Raw genomic sequence first — 20,740 nt, forward strand, 5'->3', positions numbered from 1 at the left:
CCTATTAAAATCCAACTTACTTCCTCCTCCTTGGACCAGCTTGGCCAAGGTCACTGCAAAACAAATTCCACAGGGTGACCTTGTCAGACTAAGCTGCACGCCCACAGACTACACCAGGTTTGATGACATGACTTTCAAACTGTAATAAATCGCACGTATCAGGAAACGGGCACAGTTTCACGACAGTTCAAGCGGAAACATGTTGTAATACTCCAACTAAGTATAATGTTATAATAGTATTATATAATCTATAGCATAGTTTCTCAAAGTGCTGTCTGTGGGACAGTGGCTGCTGTCAGAAATATGTTTTATGGCCCCTCTAACACAGCACGAAATGCATGCATTATAGTTCAGTTCTTTTAATAGCCCTACATAATGTGACACTTGGCTACTGCATCACACTGCAGACCCCCAATAAGCTTCTGTCAGGTTAGAAATGACAACTTGTAGAAAGCTGCTGGTTGCATGGCAACTAGTGGCACCTCCCAGGTATCATAGGAATTACTTTCTGTCATCAGTGTTAGCGGTTTTGGTGGACATCCCAGCAGTTTAATGTGGAAGTGAGATGGAAAAGGCACCTTTACTCTAACTCCATCAGGCCTCTGGGGACGGATAAAGTCACCTGCGTTTTTTAGAAGCAGGTGAATTCAATATGTAGGATTTTTTTCCCTTTACATTAAACATCATCAGATCACAAATCATAAGCTGATCTGTTTTCCTGTGTGGCCCTAAATAATTTACCAGCTCCCTAAACTGGCGCTCAGTCATCAAAACTCTATGAACCTGATTTGTAGCCTAGAAGTCATTTGTAAATTTTTTTCTTATTTTGAGCTTAGAGAGGAGGAAAATGAGAGATAGTTCACGTTTATAGGTGCAAAACAGAATGGAAAGTTGAAACTCATATTAACGACTGCAGAGCAGCTCAGAGACCAAATTGCTCCGTGTAATAATATTTGCAGTGTCAGCAGTTGAACATCTGAATGCCGCTGGTGACAGGTAAAGCCACCAAACGTGCCTAAGACTTGCACATAATCACTCCTACTTCTGATTTCCTCCAACTGACAGCACAATGAGGGAAAAATGACTTGCAGTCCGTATATCATCCCCATGCATGAGGCCATGGACTTCTACACAAATCAGTTGAGCCAATCAGCCAATCATTTTCTCTGGAGACCCATAACTGAATGAACATATTAATTAAGATATGTTACAAATGCATTGCTAATTGCACTTTCATGTCAATATAAAAGGGCAGCAGCACAGGTTGCTGCCCTTGTTGAGGGCCTTTACACTCATAATGCTGAGGTCAGGTCTCAGTCTGTCACCGAAAACGTGTCTTTCTCATCACATACAATACATGACAATATTACATGAGCAACTTGTCTGTATACAAGTTATTCCTCATATCCCAAACAATGTTTGCACTGGTGCCCATGACTGTTTAGTTGATGTATTTTTTTCTACTATCTATTTACATTTTTTTTTCTTTTTTTTTTACCTGAGAGTGTTGACTTCAATGCTGAAATACAGATTTCACGTTTCAGCCCCACTTCACTTACGAATGGAAAATCAACATTTTGTGTTTCTAACTGGCCAGAGAAATGGTCATAATTGAAACTACAGGGATATTTTCATGCTCTTTATGATGTAAACAAACAATTATCCCCATCACAAAACTTTAATTTTGTCATTTTCGATCGATAATACAAGCTGTTAATCAATGCAGGAATAAAAACTGGTTCCAATCTTGCATTTTGAATTGGATTTACCATTTTGCTTTGTTTACATGTTAATGTTTTTTATTCCCCCACACAGATCTGACAATGGAGTTCATCAGCGGCAGACTGTTTTCAAGTCTTGCAAAACAGTAAACTGTCTTAACAGCTGGCGACTGAAAGCGCACCGCCTGGCGCCCCCAGCTCTACAGGCTGATAAGCGCTCTGAGAGAGCAGGGGATATTCATTTACGGCTGAGACTCGCCGTATCCTCAACAACCCAGAGAGCTGTAAACTTAAATTAAAGAAACACCATCCTGGTGATCTAGAGCATTAATAACTCAGTTTATGTTGCCATTATCTGCGGCCTGGTGCGATTAGGCGCACAGCAGAAGGCAGGCGCACATGGGCGAACATTTGTTTAAGTCAGTGAACGAAAAAATAGCAGAAAACTTTGAGCCAGCGACAGAAGAATAACGACAAGGTGCAATGTCTGGTGATTCCGCCTCCTCTAAGGGCAACACGCGGAGGTCGTCTGGTTTGGCACGTGGGAAAAGACCACCGGATCTGGAGCTGTCGGAAACTACTTTTAGCGCGCTTGAATCAGGGACACCTGTGGGCAACAACACGCTTTCTGAAAGAGACAAAATGCCAGAAGAGGGTAACATTCCCACCGAGGTACCCCCTGTCCACATCCACCCGTACTTATCTCACCCTCGGATGTCTATGCGGATGTCGGTGTACAGCACCGGGGTCCGTCCGGTCCTCACCCGCGCCTACGTCCAAGGACGCGTGTATAACTTTCTGGAAAGGCCGTCTGGCTGGAAATGCTTCGTGTATCACTTCACAGTGTGAGTGTTTTTATTTTCATAATCATCCGCATCCACTGGGTATTCAAGGGTATAATTGCAACTCTACGATCCTAATTAAACAGGGAGTTAATTGCGCATGTAGAGCCTTGGAAGCCCTCACAACAAAGAACTGTTAATCCTGTGAATTTTAGGAAGATGCTGCACAGATATCACAGCACAACTGGAGGTCCCTCTAGGAAAATTAAAGGGATATTTTAGTCTCGCCATAGTAGATTAAAAAATACCGTATAATTTATCACAGACAAGAGAATCTCAGACAAAATATGTCCTCACAGGAGTACTAGAGGAATATTATACACATCGTTCATGTGGGAGACTACTTTCCTTGGCACCACTGAGCATTTAATTTTCCAGAACAGTTTGAGTGCAGCAACACAGAAGGGGCTCTGGATCACATTCACTGAGTCCAAAACTACAGATCTTTTAAACCAGCTCACCTGGACAGGGAGCACTTTCGTCACAGTACCTGGTTTTATCAAAATAATCCAAATAACTTTTACTAATGAACGTAAAACTTAGTTCAGCTCATGTCTGGGTTAAACTGTCCAGTAGATCCTGACCGGAGTGTTCGTGCAGAGGTTTTAGGAATGTGGGATATGACCCTCCGCCTCAGCCCCCCTTGGTGTGCTATCTGTCCCCACTTGCTGGCACTGATAGCAGGCAGCTAAACTTGGCAGTGTGTGTGTATGGGTGTGTGTTGTGGACGAGGTAGTGGCGGCCGTCTCGCTCTGCCACCCTGTGACCCCGCGGTGTCGGAGGGGACGCAGGGGAACGCAGCCTGTCGGAGCAGGTTAGAGTCTCAATGACTCGAAGGGAGCATGAGCCAACACGGTGCAACTCAAACACGTTAGAACATTACCAAGAATAACTGCACAATGCTGGATAATTCTGAGACTGGTGGCTGTTATGCTTAGAGGATCATTTTTGTGTAAGCATCAACACTTCAAATATATTTGACTGTACATCAGGTGCAGAACTGTAACAGGTGTCATAATCTCCCCTCAATAGGCGCTACATGCAGAATCCCAGAATCCTCAGACCGCAGGAAATGATGGCAAACATCACAAAGTGTTTCTGGAAAGGCAAAATATGTTTTTCATAAGCCACAGTGTCAGTAGGAAATTTCACTTCTTTATATGTGTGTTGGTGATAATTTGAAAACCTGCTACACCTCATCTCCGTCCAGATGCCAGCCCTTGCCTGTCCAGATTTGGCATTTCTGGTTTTCATCAGGTAAAGGTAAGTAAAGGTCACATTAGCCTACTGTTGAATGAAATTTCCCTGTACTCATGCCCTGAAAAGGATGTGATGTCAGAGGGTTCTCTGTGATAACATAATAATAATTACAAACAAAGTGTAAACAGTCTGTGGCAGTGATGCTGCAGTTTGCAGTCTGTTGCAAAACGGGCTCATGGTTCAGTTTAGGATAATGATGTTTCACGTCCAGCGGTGTGTCACATAGCCAGGAGATTGCACCGAATAAGGAACCGCATCCCTGAATTCATCCATTGTGTGGGGTTCAGTTCACATGAATGGCAGAAGTGTAACATGATTGTACCTTTACTAAAAAAAGAAGGCAGAAATCTGCACACTCCAATCCAGGCCTCATAAAACATACATTTAGAAACCAACAACATATACAATGAAATGTAAACACTGTAGTTTAGTTAAATCTCAACAGGTTCAGTTTGATAGTTTGTCTCTTTTAGACAAAACTCTCCCAGTCTCACAGCACATCCAGGTGTTTGTTGTCAGGATGTCTTACCAGTGAGCTGGTTTTTGGGGTCAGTTCAGTACCTTGTTTTGCAAGTGTTTGAGTGGGAGAAAAGCAGCTAAGAACAAGCATGGCCTTATCACTGACCCAGAACCTGAACGTCAGAGTGACCCAAGGCCTTATCAGAGGTACCCTTGTGTGGGCATGTTTGCACATGCATATGTTTGTCATTTTGTGTGTGTGTGATTGTACACTTTGCTTACAGGGAGCAGGGTAAAAACAAAGCAGTGGCTCACTTCTGGAAAGCAGCGTGGTATATATTTAGCTTTTGTAACTAATAAAGTATGTCTGCTGCTCTTGCTGGATGTCTGTTTGCAGCGTGTTACAGTCTAACAAGAAATGCAGTATTTTAGTCGGGGGCACCTTGGATCCATCGAGGAGTCCATCAGGAAAGTTGAAAGAAAAGTCATATCAAAGTGTTTATAGAAACTGATAACCACAGATTCTGTCAAACAGTATCAAGTTGGAGGAAGTCAATTCAGACTCATGCTTTTTATGATTTTTAAGATTTCATACATTGTTGTTCTTTGTAGTTTATATAAGATTTTTCACTTGAGTGGTTTGTATTTGTTTTATATTTTAGTAATCAGGGAAAAAGCAATCTTGGGACATGTGACTCTCACACCAACAGGGACTTTATTGACATTGCATTCTAAATGCATGGACAGTTTTACAGCCTCCACTCTGTCCACAAGTCTTTCCACAAGATTCTAGAGTGTTTCTGTGGGAAAGGCCTGGCTCATAATCTCCGTTCCAGTTCATCCCAAATGTGTTGGATGGGGTTGAGGTCAGGGCTCAGTGTGGGCCAGTCAAGTTCTTCCACCCCAAACTCATTCAACCATGTCTTTATGGAGCTTTCCTTTGTGCACTGGGGCACAGTCATGCTGGAATAGAAAAGGGCCTTCAACAAACTGTTGCCACACAGCATAGCATTGTCCAAAATGTCTTGGTATGCTGGAGCATTAGGATTTCCCTTCACTGGAAGTCAGGGGTCAAGCTCAACCCCTGAAAAACAGCTCCATAAAGAGGTGAGGATCTTTTTTTCTTTCACTCTAACAATCTGCTCTGTGTTGCGTCACTTTTGCTTGATTTATGTTTTGTCTTTTATCACTGTAAAGCACTTCCTAACGGTGATAAGTATGACCGTTGTTCCAAACGGGATGTTTGATCTTAACAGCCGGTAACATTTGTAGCAGCGTCACCACTAACTCTTATCCTGTTCCCCTTCTTTGTCTCTGCACTTGCTTCACAACACATGGCACGTGAATCTGTCCATCGATAATAGATAGGAGCAACATTTCTAGCTTTTGCTTTGAGTTCAGTATTATTTTGTCTTGCTGCTGCATCAAGCCCACCGGAGGTACAGGAAGTGAAATATGAAGATGCAGTTAGTAGAGAGGGACTGACAAATCAGATTGTCTCAGATGGATTAAAAGTGAAGCAGAAGTGTATGCTCAGCATACTGAGCGTGCACTGAACATACACTTCTGCTTTGAACTCATTTATGCAGGGCCTCACTGATAAATTACCCCCATTAGCATAAAGTGTTTGCTTTTTGGAAAGTTTGATATTCATTTGTATTTTTTTCTTTTTTTTTATCCTCTTTTTTTGGCACATTTGAACAGAAGATTTCATAAATTACTCTTGAGCAGTGTGATGTCCTTGCATCCTTCTCTTCCAGTTTGCTTTCATTTTCACAGGCAGGAGACAGTAGATGTCATTTTGTAGCAAATGCCAGACTACGGAGTCATTCTGTTGTGCTGTATTGTCTAGTTTTTCTTGTTTTTTTTTTTTTGGACAGGATGTACTGCTTTGTTTGCTGTGTGACACACCAGTCCATCTTCTGTGAGCAGTTCTATCTCTTCTGTTTTTTTTATCTGTGCTGACGTGTGGCGTGCACATTCAAGAAGGGGGTATTTAGATTCCTGGCTGGTCTTCATAAACTCAGGCTGTAGCATGTGGTGATAAGGGCCTCCACGGTGCAAACACTGACTGGAAACTAGAACTCCCTCTTCACATAGTTTCCATCATCTGTGCTTATGTAGGAAAAAGGAAATTCTGTAGGGCTTCTTTCTGAACAAATGTTTAAAACAGTATTAACCAGCAGATAGTAAAGCAAGCACTTCCATAAACTTTGTGCACTATTGTCAGCATGTGTGAGTGCAATATTCAGAGGGTTCAGGGGGCTCGTTACTCTCACCGGCGTGACTGCAGTGTTGTTGGCGTGAGTCTGGTATTTGGAGTCTCTTTTCATGTCATGTCCATCTCTCTTTTTTCTCATTTGCTGTCTGCTCTTTACTGTCTCCAGTTTAATTTTAAAAGACTGTAAAACTCACAAACAAAGCAGGTCTTGCGTTTGAATTTTCTGTTTTGTTTTGCACAGTTTTGAGTTCACGTAACTCTTCTGAGGTGTATTTACGTTCATTTACAAACTGACTGCCAAAAGAACTCAGATGGTGTCATGTGAATCCATTCAGAAGTTCTGCCCTTCACCACCACATTTTGGCCAGCGGAAATGAAAAGTAAATGGTGGTAATGCTGGGCTTTTCACAAAGTTTGATTCATTCTTCTTTTTCAAAGATATCCCCCTTCCAGACAAATATAATGAAATGGGGCGAAACGCAATCCTGACTTTAATTCTAGAAGAGGCAATACCACAGTAACAAAAATAAAAACAGGAAGTGAGGTGGCTCCAGGCTTGATGGGCTGAAACAAGTGTGAACAAGTTTATGAGTCCGGGAATGGCTCATACTGACGTATATTGCGGTCAGCCCTGGTTTCCCATCTTCCTTCACCGCTATCAAATTAAACAAGATTTCTCCCTCTTACTTTCATGAACAGCTGTGAAAAACTTTTATTTGGTGTTTAAACGTTGCTATGCGGAGGCCATTGCTATAAATAAAAGCTGCTCGTTTATATATGATTATATATATATATTTTATATATGTATATGTGTGTATTTTAAAAAAGTCAAGGTCACACGAGAGTGTTTCTGGTGTACCATCAGCACCTTGAATCCTTATCTCAAAGAAATCAAATATCTTCCTCGTAAGCAGTCAGAGGAATAACAGGCATCTTATTGTTGCTGCAGGTGAAACACTTGTGACCTTGAGGGGGAATAAGGAGAATGTTAAGAAGCAATTTAGTGTTTGTTTATACTGTGTGCATGTGTGTGTGTGTTTGTGATCATTATTTGACAAGTTTATCACGCCCTTTGCATGCATATGGTGGAGTTTGCAGAATTTCCTGGCTGTCCTTGAATGTTTGCTCAAATTTAGTCAGCTACGTTTCATGACAAAAATATAAAGTAGTGTTATGTCGTCTTCATGCTAAAAAAAAGTTGTTCAGAAGCTCAAACTCAAATAAGACACAGATGTTGAGTGAGGTTTTGCTGTTTCAAATCAAAGTCTGACATTTTGGCATAAATATGAGGTCGAATGCTGAAAAGTGGATTGAGGAGATTTGTGTTTGCATGACTTGACTGATGAAGAGTTATTTAAAGCTTTGATTTGAGGAAAATGAAGTTTTTAAGTAAGCAACAGCTGCTTGGATATCATTATCCAACTGAACGACATAGAAAGGAAATAAGAGGGAACACCAGTCTGAAAAAAACACTTAAACTAATGTGTGATCTGTTTTACTTCCTGCAGGTTCCTCATAGTTTTGGCCTGTCTGATCCTCAGTGTTCTGTCTACCATCGACCAGTACCAGGCCCTGGCTCACACAACTCTCTTCTGGGTGGTGAGTGTTTGCTTCAGTTGAGTAAAATCTGGGACCGGGGATTATCCATAAAAACACTGTTTTGTCCCTCATTAGTGTCTGATTGCATTTACATCTAATTTTATATGAAGATGATTTTAGATTAAAAACTAAAGATCACGGTAGATAATTTGAATCCCAGCTGGACATTCAGAAATGTGCACGGTCAGCACAGACACCTTCTACTTATACTATTTTCTGGACACTGCCCGAAGTGTTTTCGTGGCTTTTGCAGCATGGAGGCCATGTGTCTGTGTGGTCACAAAAAACTGGAGGTACACAGATGTCCACAGAGAGCCCACGCATGATGATATTTACTTGATGTGAAGCAGAGCAGAGCCTTGCGTATCTGCAGACACAGAAAGTATCATTTTGATTTAACTCTCCAACCTCGTATGACAAGAGTGTGTTTGTGAAAGGTTTGGTGGTATATAAGTGGCTAAGAAAGCGTGGTGATGGAGTGATTATTTATGAGGATGGTCTCAGCAGATTGCTGTGATTTTATTTTTTAAATGAACTGGTTTGACGCACACCTGTTTTAAATGCAGGTATTACCAGGCCATCGAGTTTGAAGGGCCAAACATGATTTCTTCCAGCGTGTGTGACTTTTGCAACACTCACTCTGGTTGTGTTCACGTACTCTGAAGCAATGAACACTGAAAGACTAAAATCTGAAAGTGATTTTGGCAGTTGCCAAGTTTAGAGAGAGTTTTAAAAAAGAGAAGAATCGCTTTAAAGAGAGCTGACCTAAAGGTTAGAGAAGCAGGATCAATGTTGGCCCTCACTACCACAACCCCCTGAGCGAGGCCCACAACCCTAACTGGTCCGTTGCAGCTGCTCAGTAGCCTGCAGATCAGACTGTGGTTGTGCAGCTTCCAAGTGTGAATGTTTGCAAATTTGTGAATGTGATCAAGTGTGTGAAACTAATTTAGTCCCTCCCTGGATGAATAAAGGTAAAAAAAAAAGCCAGCTCCAAGACTTGAAAAAGACCACATGGATTAGTGTAGCACTTAGACAAAGCAGCTTGTGTTCCTGCATATTAAACTGCCTCATGTTATGATGCGTAAAAAGACAAATCTGCTCATATCTGCCAAATGAAGGTGATGATCTCAGGTGTGTCATTCGCTCATGCATCTGCTTCTACAGTTGATGCTTCTCCATTAAAGGTAGCAGCACACAAGTGGAGAAAACAGGAGAAAAAACGACAATCGATATAAATGGATTTTCTTGTTTTCTTAATACTTCCCGTGGTCGCGACATTTTTGGAACTGAGAGGAACTGATCTTTTGTCTTGTGATAACAGATTGGTGATCTCATTATGCTGGGATAACAAAGCTCATTTTCTTGAGATAATGAAATAATTAACTTGTGATTTTGATAATGGCATTAAAAAACAATGATAATAATTGCAAGCACGACTGCTCTCAACTTCCTTACACTACGTGTGTCTGAAACTAAAGGTCGGGTGATTTGGATTTGAAAGAATCTAAAACCTCCAGGGCAAGATGCACCTTTTATCTCATAACAGCACTATTTACACTGTCTGTAGATACAGTCTGAAGCATTTTCTCCCACTGCTGTCTCCTGATCTGATCGCTCTTTTGACTTTCACCATCTGCTCAGCACTTCTGTTTTTGTTGGCTGTCATCTGCAAACAGGCCTGATTCTGAAGGAGTAGTTAAGGAGTTTTGTTGCCATTTCACGTCAAACAACCCATTTAAACGTCCTAAATTAAAAATGATACCGATGTTCATAAAACAATGCAGTTAATACACATTATAGTTCTTTGAAATGAGACATACGTTGGTTAACTTTGCTTTGAAACAATCAAAACAATCACTGTGAAGATGTTGCTGAAAAACAGACAAATAAGAACTCAGTTTCTGTTGTTTGAAAAGCAATTTCATGGGTTGATTGACCTAATCGCTTCTTCACAACAAAACAATTTAGGGACAATACATGGGCTTCTTTTTCTACAATTTCAGAGTGTCCCGCAGGCCTAAGAGGACGAAGGCTCCTCCTCTAGAATCAATAGTAAATGGGATAAACTTAACCCTGAGACACCAGCTGCTGAGCACAGGAACTGTTTGGGTGATGGGTGAGTCACTCAAGCTCAGACAAAAGAAAAGCCCAAGAAAGGATAAAAGGGACTCGAGGATTTTCTTTAAAGGAGGACTGGAGCGTGCCACATGTGACAAGTTCACCTTGGCCTGAAGATAATAGGATGAAATGGTCATGGTTTTTCATGAGCTGGAGAAATCAAAATGTCAAATCCTACAGGTTCAGTGTTGCATTTATAGAGATTTGGGCTGCTGCAGAGGCTCCTGTGTATGAGACAGACCTGTAATTAAAAAGAAAATTGTGAATTTTGTTAATAAATAACCACAATATCATGAAATATGCATCTTACGGCAAATAGTTTTTCAGCTTTAAGTTCACCCTCTGGAGATGTTTAATCTTCTTATTCTTCTCTTCTGCACAGATAATGAATAATTAATACTTTCGCAGCTGCTAAACCTTCTAAAATCTCAAAACATTCATCTTTTCCACTCTGCATCACAAAGAGGCTGATTTGGACTTGGTGCTTTATAGTTCAGATTTGTACTGACCCTGCTACCCTTTCACAGTGTCCTTTCCTATCACAGACACATCTTCTTTGTTATGTTTCTTTCTCTCTCTTCGAGGTGAACAGAAACCAGCCTTTTCTTCACGTGGAGATGCAGCACTGGCAGATGATGTTTGTAGTAGTATGTTTGGCAGTTTGCCCAAAGGATTTTCAACATTCTCAAGAGAACTTGTTTATTTTTTGGATCCAAAATGGTTGTGAACTATTAAAAGGTATTTCTACATTTTATCTACAGAAAGGTCCTGGCAAGACAACATGTTTTACTTGTGATTTCACTAACGAAGACCATCAAGTCCTTTCTGTATGTAAATTACTTTATTGGAAAGGGGGCCTGAGTGATTGTTGCAGCCAGTGGGATGACAGGAGTTGCGACTGAGTGGCAGAATGAAATGAGGATTGAGCATAAGTGAATGAACCATAGGTCGAATGGGGATCGATGATGGGTTTAGGTCAGAAGATGCTGTGGACGGGAACTCAGGAGCTGAGGGTCAGTGTGGGGGCAATGACTAGATGAGGTATTCTAGTTTTATCGTCCCCCTTGTGGCTCTTGTAATGAGAGAGAATGAGATGAGGAAGCAGATAAGGGCACATTGAAAGGATAAGGGATGTCAGAACCGAAAGATATCGAAGACCTGCTGCCTATAAAGAGGGAAAAAGCTGATGCAAAATAGGCCTGAGGGTAACAAGACGTGATCCAAAATGTGTTTGATCTAAACAGGCCGTTATCTTGTAACCAATTTAATATCCGTGAATCAAGTTCCAAAAACTAATTGTCATTTCATATCAGAAATTTTCTACAATACTTTCTCCTGCAGTGATTTTGATGAAACGTGATCAGATCTGATACTGATATGCTCAAACCCACTTGGATCTGCTCACTGTGCTTGCCACAAGCTAAATAAAACCCTACCCAACCCGTCAGATTAGACTTTCAACCTCAGCTAAATCTTTTTTATGCCTGTTTTTGATCCATCCATCCATCCATCCATTTTCTTCCACTTACCCTGATACTGATTCTGTTTGTTCATGTGCTGCTCTCCTGAATGGACCGTTTGTTTTTCAACCTCGAAGTACAAATCCTCACTGAATAAATTAATAAATACAAGATTTTTCATATTTGCTTCCAAGAACACAACATTCGATTAATCCAATTTCTGGTTTGCACTGGCGTTTTAATCTTTGGCTCTGATGAAGAAAAACACTTTCAATAATTCCAGGCTGAAAACGTCTCCTGCTGTACAACATGGAACACATCTTCTGCCGAATCCTCCAGTCAGTCCCTCCCATCGTTCACTGCAAAATGATTGTGTCACCATTAAAATGGAATGAAATGCTATTGATTTACTTCCAGACAGCTTTATTTCCAAATGTGTGTCAATGATTAAGAGACACATAGAGATTGCATCCACACCAGTTCATTAATTTCCACGTTAGTGTAATTGTGTGCAGTAATTGATTTTTGAACAATCCATTTGTTCTCAAGGAAACTTGCATGGAATTGAAATGGAGTAGCTTTAGCTGTATGAGCTTCGTGTTTAGCATTACACACATGCTGTTGTTGCTTGCTTCAGTTATTGTCATATGATTTAAGAATAATGAGATTAACCACGAGAAAATGTTGAGTAATCTAGATGTGGTAACGTAAATATGAGGTTACCACCAGCAGAGATAGCTCGTCGGATGGCTCGTGTATTTCCTGGAATCTTTTTGACACTGCCAGTCAATCATCAGAGACTACAGGAAGTTACTGCCAAAAACAGTCCAGCACAAAGTACATTACATTTTACATTACACTGTATGGCTTAAACAAATGAGATACGACTTAAATTACTGAGATTTGGTGCTGGTAGGAGGATTTTGTATAGAGCCTGGCTAGCTGTTCAGCGTCTGTACTAAACTAAGCTGAACAGCTGCTGATAGTAGCTTCGTATTCACTTTATAAATATGAGAGTGGTATGCATCTTGTCATCTAACTCAAATGAAAAACACAAATAAGTGCATTTCCCAAATTTTTCAAAGAATTCTTTTAGGTAAACTCATTAATGAAATTAACAAATTACAGATGCATATTATCAAAATATTTGTCAGGATAATTTTCACTTTTTTATCTCTCAGGTCCAATCAACTTTGTAGAGATTGAGCAGCTGTTCAGGTGTTGTTGCACTGAATGACCTGTACCAACATCTGACAGCTGATTTTTTTTTCCACATGTCCTTCTCTCTCATTTATCTGCTCTGCTTCCCTTCTTTTCTCCGGCAGGAGATCGTCCTTGTCGTGTTCTTTGGTGTGGAGTATTTTGTCCGCCTCTGGTCAGCAGGCTGCCGCAGTAAATACGTTGGCATCTGGGGGCGGCTGCGCTTTGCCAGGAAGCCAATATCTATTATAGGTGGGAGCGCACACACACACACACACTCACACACACAACAGACATCTCACTCCCTATACACAGTATTTAAACAATATTTGTAATATAGCCTGAACCTCATCCAAAAATGAAATATCTCAGACAAATTCAGCATGAAATTAAAACAGTCACTGCAATATTTCTTCCGCCTTCCTTCTTATTCGTAAAATTGGAACCTCCAGGTCTATTTTTTTAAACTATGGAGCAATGAATATTAGCATTAGTATTATTTGTAACCTCTCTCACCTCAATTGATTTATAGAATAATTTTGGAATGAAAACCAATTATAATATCTTAATAGATCACTTTCCAGCTATATGCACTTTTCTCTTTCGCTTGTCCAAATCTCAGGTGGAGGACAACACTGTGTTGTGTTGCACCTCTGGATACTGAACATGTGCATGCCTCTGCCATATTTATGCTTAAATCTCCTCATTCTTTATCAATGCAGATCTGATTGTAGTTGTTGCCTCAGTAATTGTGCTGTCAGTGGGCTCCAAAGGCCAGGTCTTTGCCACCTCTGCTATAAGGTAAGAAATGGTTTGTGTGCAAGTGGAAACCATAGGAGCAAAAGTATGTGGACACTTTGTATATCTCTAGTCAAGGGTTGTTTTTCATTTCTTGGTTTTTGGCATCCCAGTTCCAAATAAGAGAAATCTTAATGCTAGAGCATATAATGTTATTTTTAGAAAGTGTTCTAACTTTCTGGCCACAATTTGTGCCAGGCAAACTTGTGGAAGAGTTTGCCTGACCTGCACAGAGTCCTGACCTCCACCCTATCCAACACCAGTGGGATGAATGTGCCAACTGTGAGTGAACTCAGGTCCAACATCAGTGGCCAACCTCATTAATGCTCTTGTGGTTGAATGGAAAAAAATCCTGCAGCCAGATTCCAAAAGTCTGTGAAAAGCCTTCCCAGATGAGTCAGGGCTGCTGTCAGGGACAGCAGCAGATTATTGCCTATGGTTTGGAAATTTGATGTAAAACAATCACATAATAGGTGTAGTGTTTGGTTATCCACATACTTTTGGCCCGACAGTGTGTTTGGGTGTGTGCATGAATACCTACAAGCATTTGGTCTCAGTACAATGCCAGCAATTAAGTGCCTTTGTTATTTTTCAGAGGGATTCGTTTCCTGCAGATCCTGCGAATGCTGCATGTGGACCGGCAGGGAGGAACCTGGCGTCTCCTTGGCTCTGTTGTCTTCATCCATCGGCAGGTACACAATCACTGCTTTTGAAAAGCGCATTTCAAGCAAGTCTGATCATTATAAGTAAGCTGGAGGCTTTCATTAGGGGATTTAGAGCCTCTTCATGTATTATTATTCTCTTCTACGTGATGCAGATTCTCCACATGGGAAGACATATTCTAGCAAAAGGAATGTTATGGAGCCAGATAAATAGAGCTGGAGTGCAGTATGTTAAGGACTGTAGTCCCTCCAGAGTATCATTCAGCTGAGACACAAGGTGGCCGTGATTACTTCCAGTAGCCACAGTAGTTTCTTCGATGTCTGTGTTAAAACAGAGAGTGATGAAGGTGAGCAGAGCGTTAGGGATGTTGCTCTTTCAGTGCCACCTGCTGTGCTTCCTTGCATTGGCCTCGGCTGATGAACATATTGCTCCTGACTGAGGCTTGCCATCAACAGCCATTGACTGTGATCGATGCAGAAAGATACTCAGGCCCTTTCCTAAGCCAGTTCCTACCAGCTAGCTACAGAGTGTCACTCTGCATGAAATAATCCTGTAGAGAACTGAGGATGTCAAAGAGCACATATGGGATGCAATGGCTTTTTTTCTCTATCCTGTAAATGTCCGTCAACATGGATGCTGTTCTATCATGCTCAAGAAGTTATGCTATTATGTTGTGTGTCCCTGTAGTACGGTAACATCTCACAAGTCATCATCATTTGTAAAAAAAAAAATAGATGGTGTATTCTTTATTAAAAGGTACATATGGGTGAAAGACAAACGTTGATAGGGAAAACTCATGGTTACTTTCCCGTTGCAGTATTCTAACTGCACATTCTGTAACATTAAACCCACCATAAAAACAGGCAGTGTGGGGAAGGTGCAGTAAAGGTTTAGGCCAGTGAATGCAAAGCGGTGTGTGTTTATGACCCCCTTCACAGGTTCTCCTTGTTTTTGTGCATGAGCTGTGAGGGGTTCCTTCCTTCTTGATATTTTCTTTCAGATTGCTTCATCTGAAGTAGTTAGACAGGTGCCATTATCCAGTTTTTCAGGAAAAACAAGCAAAATGAGAGAAAAGTCAGAAAACATTCACAAAACAGAAATATATTTTTCTTTCTTATCCTGAAGAACTTGCCAAGGGTGAAAAGATGCATTTTAGGCTACTTACAACACCAATATGATCCTTTACAAAGACAAAAAAGAATAGAATTTAAAATTAATATATAATCCACTGGACCATGGCTGAATCTGTCAGCACTGGTGTAGACTCAGTGTCTAAGTGGCTAGTTCTACTCCACACTAGCTGGTATAGGATAGGCCTTAATATGGCACATCCTTCACCCTAATGCACAAATGAAAGCAGAAGGGAGATGGTAAGTATGTTAGAGACCAGAAGGAGATTAAGATAGGTGGTTATGGTCTGACTGGAAGCTGATATGTGCTAGATAAAGCAAGCATTTTGTGAGAGCTCAGTGTTTTCATGTTCTTTTTTTATCTTTGTATCTTTTTTCACTACTTATTTTAGTAATGATACTCCCCACACACCCCTAATTGACCTGCAAGAGGAAAACAAAGCGTGCTGCCATACAACAGGCAGTACATTAGAGGTCAAATTGCCATCAACCAGCTGGATGCTATTGTGCAGTACCTCCAAAAATTGTTCCTTGGGGAATTTTTAAATGTGTTTAAGTCAATACAAGACATGAATATTTTTTTCTCTCTTAAATAAACACATGAAACTGCAGTCTCTTCAGTAATAACAGCTGGAGTCAACGGAGTTTCATTCATTCCAATCAGTATCCAGTCTTCAGGCTACAACAGCATTTAAATACAAACCGTGTAGCTTTTTCGTGCTTGTGGCTTGTAAACACAATTTGCACAGTTGTTCCATGCTGGCAGAATATCTCCTGAATGTGTTTTTCAGGTCACAACAGCCGCAACACATCAACTGAATCTCTGAGACTGACTCAAGGAAGATGTCCCTGAATACATTAAAAGCTGCTATTTCCAAGGATTATGCACTTATAAGTCACAAGTAGTGATATTAGCTGAGGGTGTTACAGACTATCATATTCACTGCCAAAACTTTGATGACCAGAAATGTCTCAAACATTCAGGAAAAAGGTGCAGTTATATGAAGAAAGACAAAGGAACATTCTGAGCACTAATGACCCATAAGTGCTATTTGTGTGGGATATTGCAGGCATGGGTGTGTGCTGTTATAAGGGAGGCAAACAAATGCAGCCACTTCCAGGTTCGGTTTTGCAATAATCTGCAGCTGCTTCTCTGTGGAGCCCTGAAAAATCTAGAAGTGACAGTTTTGGGCCGAGACGAGAATAAGAATTTCACTCATCAGGAATTCAGCCCGATTTAGTGCAGCGAGTGCTCCGACACTCTGAGTGGTTAAACATAGTTTAAATCACGTAGCAGCTGAGTGCAAAGAGAACATTCACAAAGCAGTAGTCCAATTACAGTCAGACAGTGTAAGAGCCAAGCCCAATTAGACCTCCTGAGCAAATCACAGAGAGTTTCTGGTTGAATCTTCAACAAGACGCTTCATAGTTCTTTTAAAATACACCAGGAGACAGTGGCTGTCTGGGTCTCAAACTAATGTGTAATGATTTCGCCAATCAGAAACACTCCAGTGATTAGTGGTTATCACTGAACATACTTTTAGTTTAAACTCGGCTGTCCTTTGCAGCTGTATCAAGATAACGGTATAGATGTTTGGAACATTTGCTAAGAATACATATAGAAATACTGAATACTGTTTAGTGGTGATTTCACCAGCTGTTTTTCATCTGCTTTGTTTGCTAAAATGTAATGACTGAGACTGAGCATTTCAATCCAAACCGCTTTCAAAGCAGAGAGTGAAGGTTAGCCACAAAATGTAAAGTAAGTACCTCGATTTTGTGACTTAAATACTCTGCTTGAGTAAATGTACTACTTGCCTGAGCTTGAAGTGAGCGTGAATGTACCTTTATTTCATGAACGACAGTCCAGCAGAGACAGCAGAATCTTCAGAAAAAGATTTTAATCTGTTCTCACATTCACAACACAACACATTTACATGAATATTCACATCCATAAGTCATATTATTGGCAAACACAAGTCACACAAGGCTCCAGACATTAACTGGCAAACTTACATCATGGCGATCCACAGGAATTGCTTAAGGCAGCATCTATAGATTCACTCTTATCATTTCAAATAATCTTGTGGTGTTGTTTGTGGAGTTTAAAATATGTCATGCGTGTGTGCGTATTTATTTCAGGAGCTGATCACTACCTTGTACATTGGCTTTCTGAGCCTGATCTTCTCCTCGTACTTTGTCTACCTGGCAGAGAAAGATGCAGTCGACAGCGGCGGCTCCACAGAGTTTGAAAACTACGCTGATGCCCTGTGGTGGGGAGTGGTAAGACCTTTCTGTGTGTTTACTGGACACGTGTTGTTCACTGCTGTCACACCAGGGACCCAATATTAACACTAAAACTATAATATTAACATTTAAATATTTCCTAAAATGTGAAACTATTTCTTTAATTGCCAAGTCTTTAATTTAAATTAATTATCAAATACATGTTTCTTATGTCGCCTATTTGTTAAAATCCTGTAACTAAATTTAGATGACATCTCAATCTCAATGTGACTTCCTGATTAAACAAAATATAACAGATTAGATCTCAACCCTAACTGTGATGTCACATTTTCATTAGACTACACAGAACTATGCTCAACTATATTACTGTAAACTAAATGCGCGTTTCAGAGAAAGTTCACTTTATTCATTTTCCAAATATTGTCTCCTCGTCTTGCCGAGATTTTGCAGAAAACACTGACTGCTAAACATTATTTGGCAAGTGAAAGGTCAGATATAGACTGTGTTTTATCTGGACTATTGTTGTTGCAGTAGGAGTTGTGTTAAAACCCTTGGGCACATCCAGTGGGCCGTTAATACAACCAATACAAAAAAATAATAATAAAAAAATAAGTGGTGCACAGAATGCAAGATGAAATTTTATTTTCAGACAATAAGTCACCACCCACTCTGCTTCTGAAACTTCAGGGACTCTGATATTAAAAAATACACACACACACATTTTCTGTAAGGTTTACTTAGAGTATTTGCCATGAGTTTTATCAGGTTTGGGTCCGTTTTCACATACTCACAATATTCTGAATGCAGGAAGATGCGAGTCAGAGAAAAGGTCTCATGCACTGCGGTGAAGATTCAGAGAAGATTGATCACAACCAACCACAGCTATCATGTCAGGTCCACATCACAGATCATTTGTCCTTTACATGTCTGGCATTGTGAGCAGTGAAAGGTCACAGCATGTGGACAACTGAAGCTGTGTTAATAATGTCTCAGGCTTTCTTATTAGTCACGCTAACAACATGTCATTTTGAAAATGGTGGTTAGCCAGTTACTCCATCACTTTGGTCCCCCGAGGATGAAGCGTAGTGACTTTGGTGACCCTGTGATTTTGCCTGTGGTGGCACCATGACGTCCACTTTTTTGGTTTGGAGTTAAATGTTTCAGCAACGATATTTGGATGATATCGGATGATTTATGATGAAATTTGTCACATAGACATGATTCACTCAGGATGAATTTTCACAACTTTGGCGATTTCATAACCTCAATCTGGCAAATTTTCAATTTGTTAAATGTTAAATAAAAAACATTGGCATGTTAGCATTATCATTGTGAGTGTGTTAGCCTACGGAAGTTAGCATTCCCCTCAAAACACCAGTGTGCCTCACAGAGCCTCTAGTTGTACAATTATCTCTGATTAATTCCCTTCTTCTTCTTCTTCTTCTTCTTCTGTTCTTTCATAGGTGACTGTGACCACTATTGGATACGGAGACAAAGTGCCACAAACCTGGATTGGAAAGACCATTGCATCCTGTTTCTCAGTCTTTGCCATTTCCTTCTTTGCTCTGCCTGCCGTAAGCAAATCGCTGAACCATCTGTCATGCTGAGGTGTCTGTGCTCGCAATCACGTGTGTTGTGTTAAAATTCTCATCGTCATCAGGTCGTCTCGAGTGACTACAATCGCATACAAATGTTGGCAATCAAGAAACAATCCCTGACAGAACGGTGGTGATAAAATGAAGTGTCTATTCAAGGATTTATTTATCTTATAATAAAACTGGCTCTGAGATGTTTTACCAGCAACTGCACATGTTAGTCATACAAGGACTGTACATTTCACTACAACTCTCCTGCCATGTGATTATTGGATAAAGAATGCAGCTTGCAGAATTACATTAGATTTTATTCTTTTTGTTGCTGAATGTTTGGTAGTTTAAACTTGTTTTTAAACTTTTTTCTGTTGATGCTCAGTGACATCTCAGGTCCGGACTGCACAAGACATTTCTAGGACCTCAAAGTTGAGACATACAGTCGTGATTAACTATAAGAATGATTGTTTTGGATTTGGGTTTAGGCAAGTTAAGTTTGTCCCAACTACCAGTTACTGGATTAATCTTTGATTCCATAATGCGTAAGTTTTCTTAAATTGTTAGAACTCAAACAGATTTCAATTTGAAGTCATATGAAATTGAGAAAAGCCAGAATCCCTCACGTTTAAACTGTAACCACTGAGAAAATACTGATTAAGATTCAATGTATTGATATTTGTTAATGAACAAACTGAATAGTGGCTTTAAATGCACTATTCCTTAATTTTGTTTTGTTTGTCCTTAACTTTCTGTTTCTTCTCGTCTTTCGGATCTTGCTGCTGCCCGCAAGTGCATCGTTAAAACTGATTTAATGAGCGGTAAGTGTACTGTTTTTCACAGGGAATCTTAGGCTCAGGCTTCGCCCTGAAGGTGCAGCAGAAGCAACGACAGAAACACTTCAATAGACAGATCCCCGCAGCTGCCTGTCTCATCCAGGTATTTTATATTTGACCGGAAAAATAACTGAAACAGAACCATATTACAGCTGGAGGACTGAACTGGTCTTTATTATTGAGGCCATCCTTTCATGTAATCATGCTGGCATGAAATGAGTCCTGTCCAACCAATATATTGCTCTTTCCACGGCCCAACAGACATCATGGAGATGTTTTGCAGTGGAGAACTTTGACTCTGCCACATTCAAAATGTTTTTGAGGAAGAGATCCAACATCCCGGCCTCGTCTCTGTCCACTCCCAAGCCCAAAAAATCGGTAAGTGATCATTTTATACGTTTCACTGTAGCTGCTTCTCTCAATTTCCAGTTTATTTTGTACACAAAGGCACATCCAGTGAAGCGTGAAGTAACAGCCCTGCAACACCATAAACCCTACATTCAAGACTGTTGATATTAAAAACCAAACTGACTGAGACTTTGAATTAAAGTCATAAAAACAGACCATTGCTGTTACTCCGATAACTGGGAAATCTGTCTG

At 40.4% G+C, this 20,740-nt stretch overlaps 1 protein-coding gene across 1 annotated transcript in view; it reads left to right on the forward strand.

The window, feature by feature from the left end:
- Positions 1 to 2,204: 2,204 nt before the first annotated feature.
- kcnq1.1 (potassium voltage-gated channel, KQT-like subfamily, member 1.1) overlaps positions 2,205 to 20,740 on the forward strand; it is a 30,679-nt gene continuing 12,143 nt past the window's right edge. The window contains exons 1-9 of the mRNA XM_046394672.1: positions 2,205 to 2,566; positions 8,012 to 8,102; positions 13,006 to 13,132; positions 13,603 to 13,681; positions 14,274 to 14,370; positions 17,614 to 17,754; positions 19,182 to 19,292; positions 20,148 to 20,243; positions 20,402 to 20,518. Coding sequence (XP_046250628.1) covers positions 2,205 to 2,566; positions 8,012 to 8,102; positions 13,006 to 13,132; positions 13,603 to 13,681; positions 14,274 to 14,370; positions 17,614 to 17,754; positions 19,182 to 19,292; positions 20,148 to 20,243; positions 20,402 to 20,518 — 1,221 coding nt within the window. The remainder of the gene's footprint in view (positions 2,567 to 8,011; positions 8,103 to 13,005; positions 13,133 to 13,602; positions 13,682 to 14,273; positions 14,371 to 17,613; positions 17,755 to 19,181; positions 19,293 to 20,147; positions 20,244 to 20,401; positions 20,519 to 20,740) is intronic.

Source organism: Scatophagus argus, chromosome 1 (assembly GCF_020382885.2).
Source record: "Scatophagus argus isolate fScaArg1 chromosome 1, fScaArg1.pri, whole genome shotgun sequence".
Classification (NCBI taxonomy): Eukaryota; Metazoa; Chordata; class Actinopteri; family Scatophagidae; genus Scatophagus; species Scatophagus argus.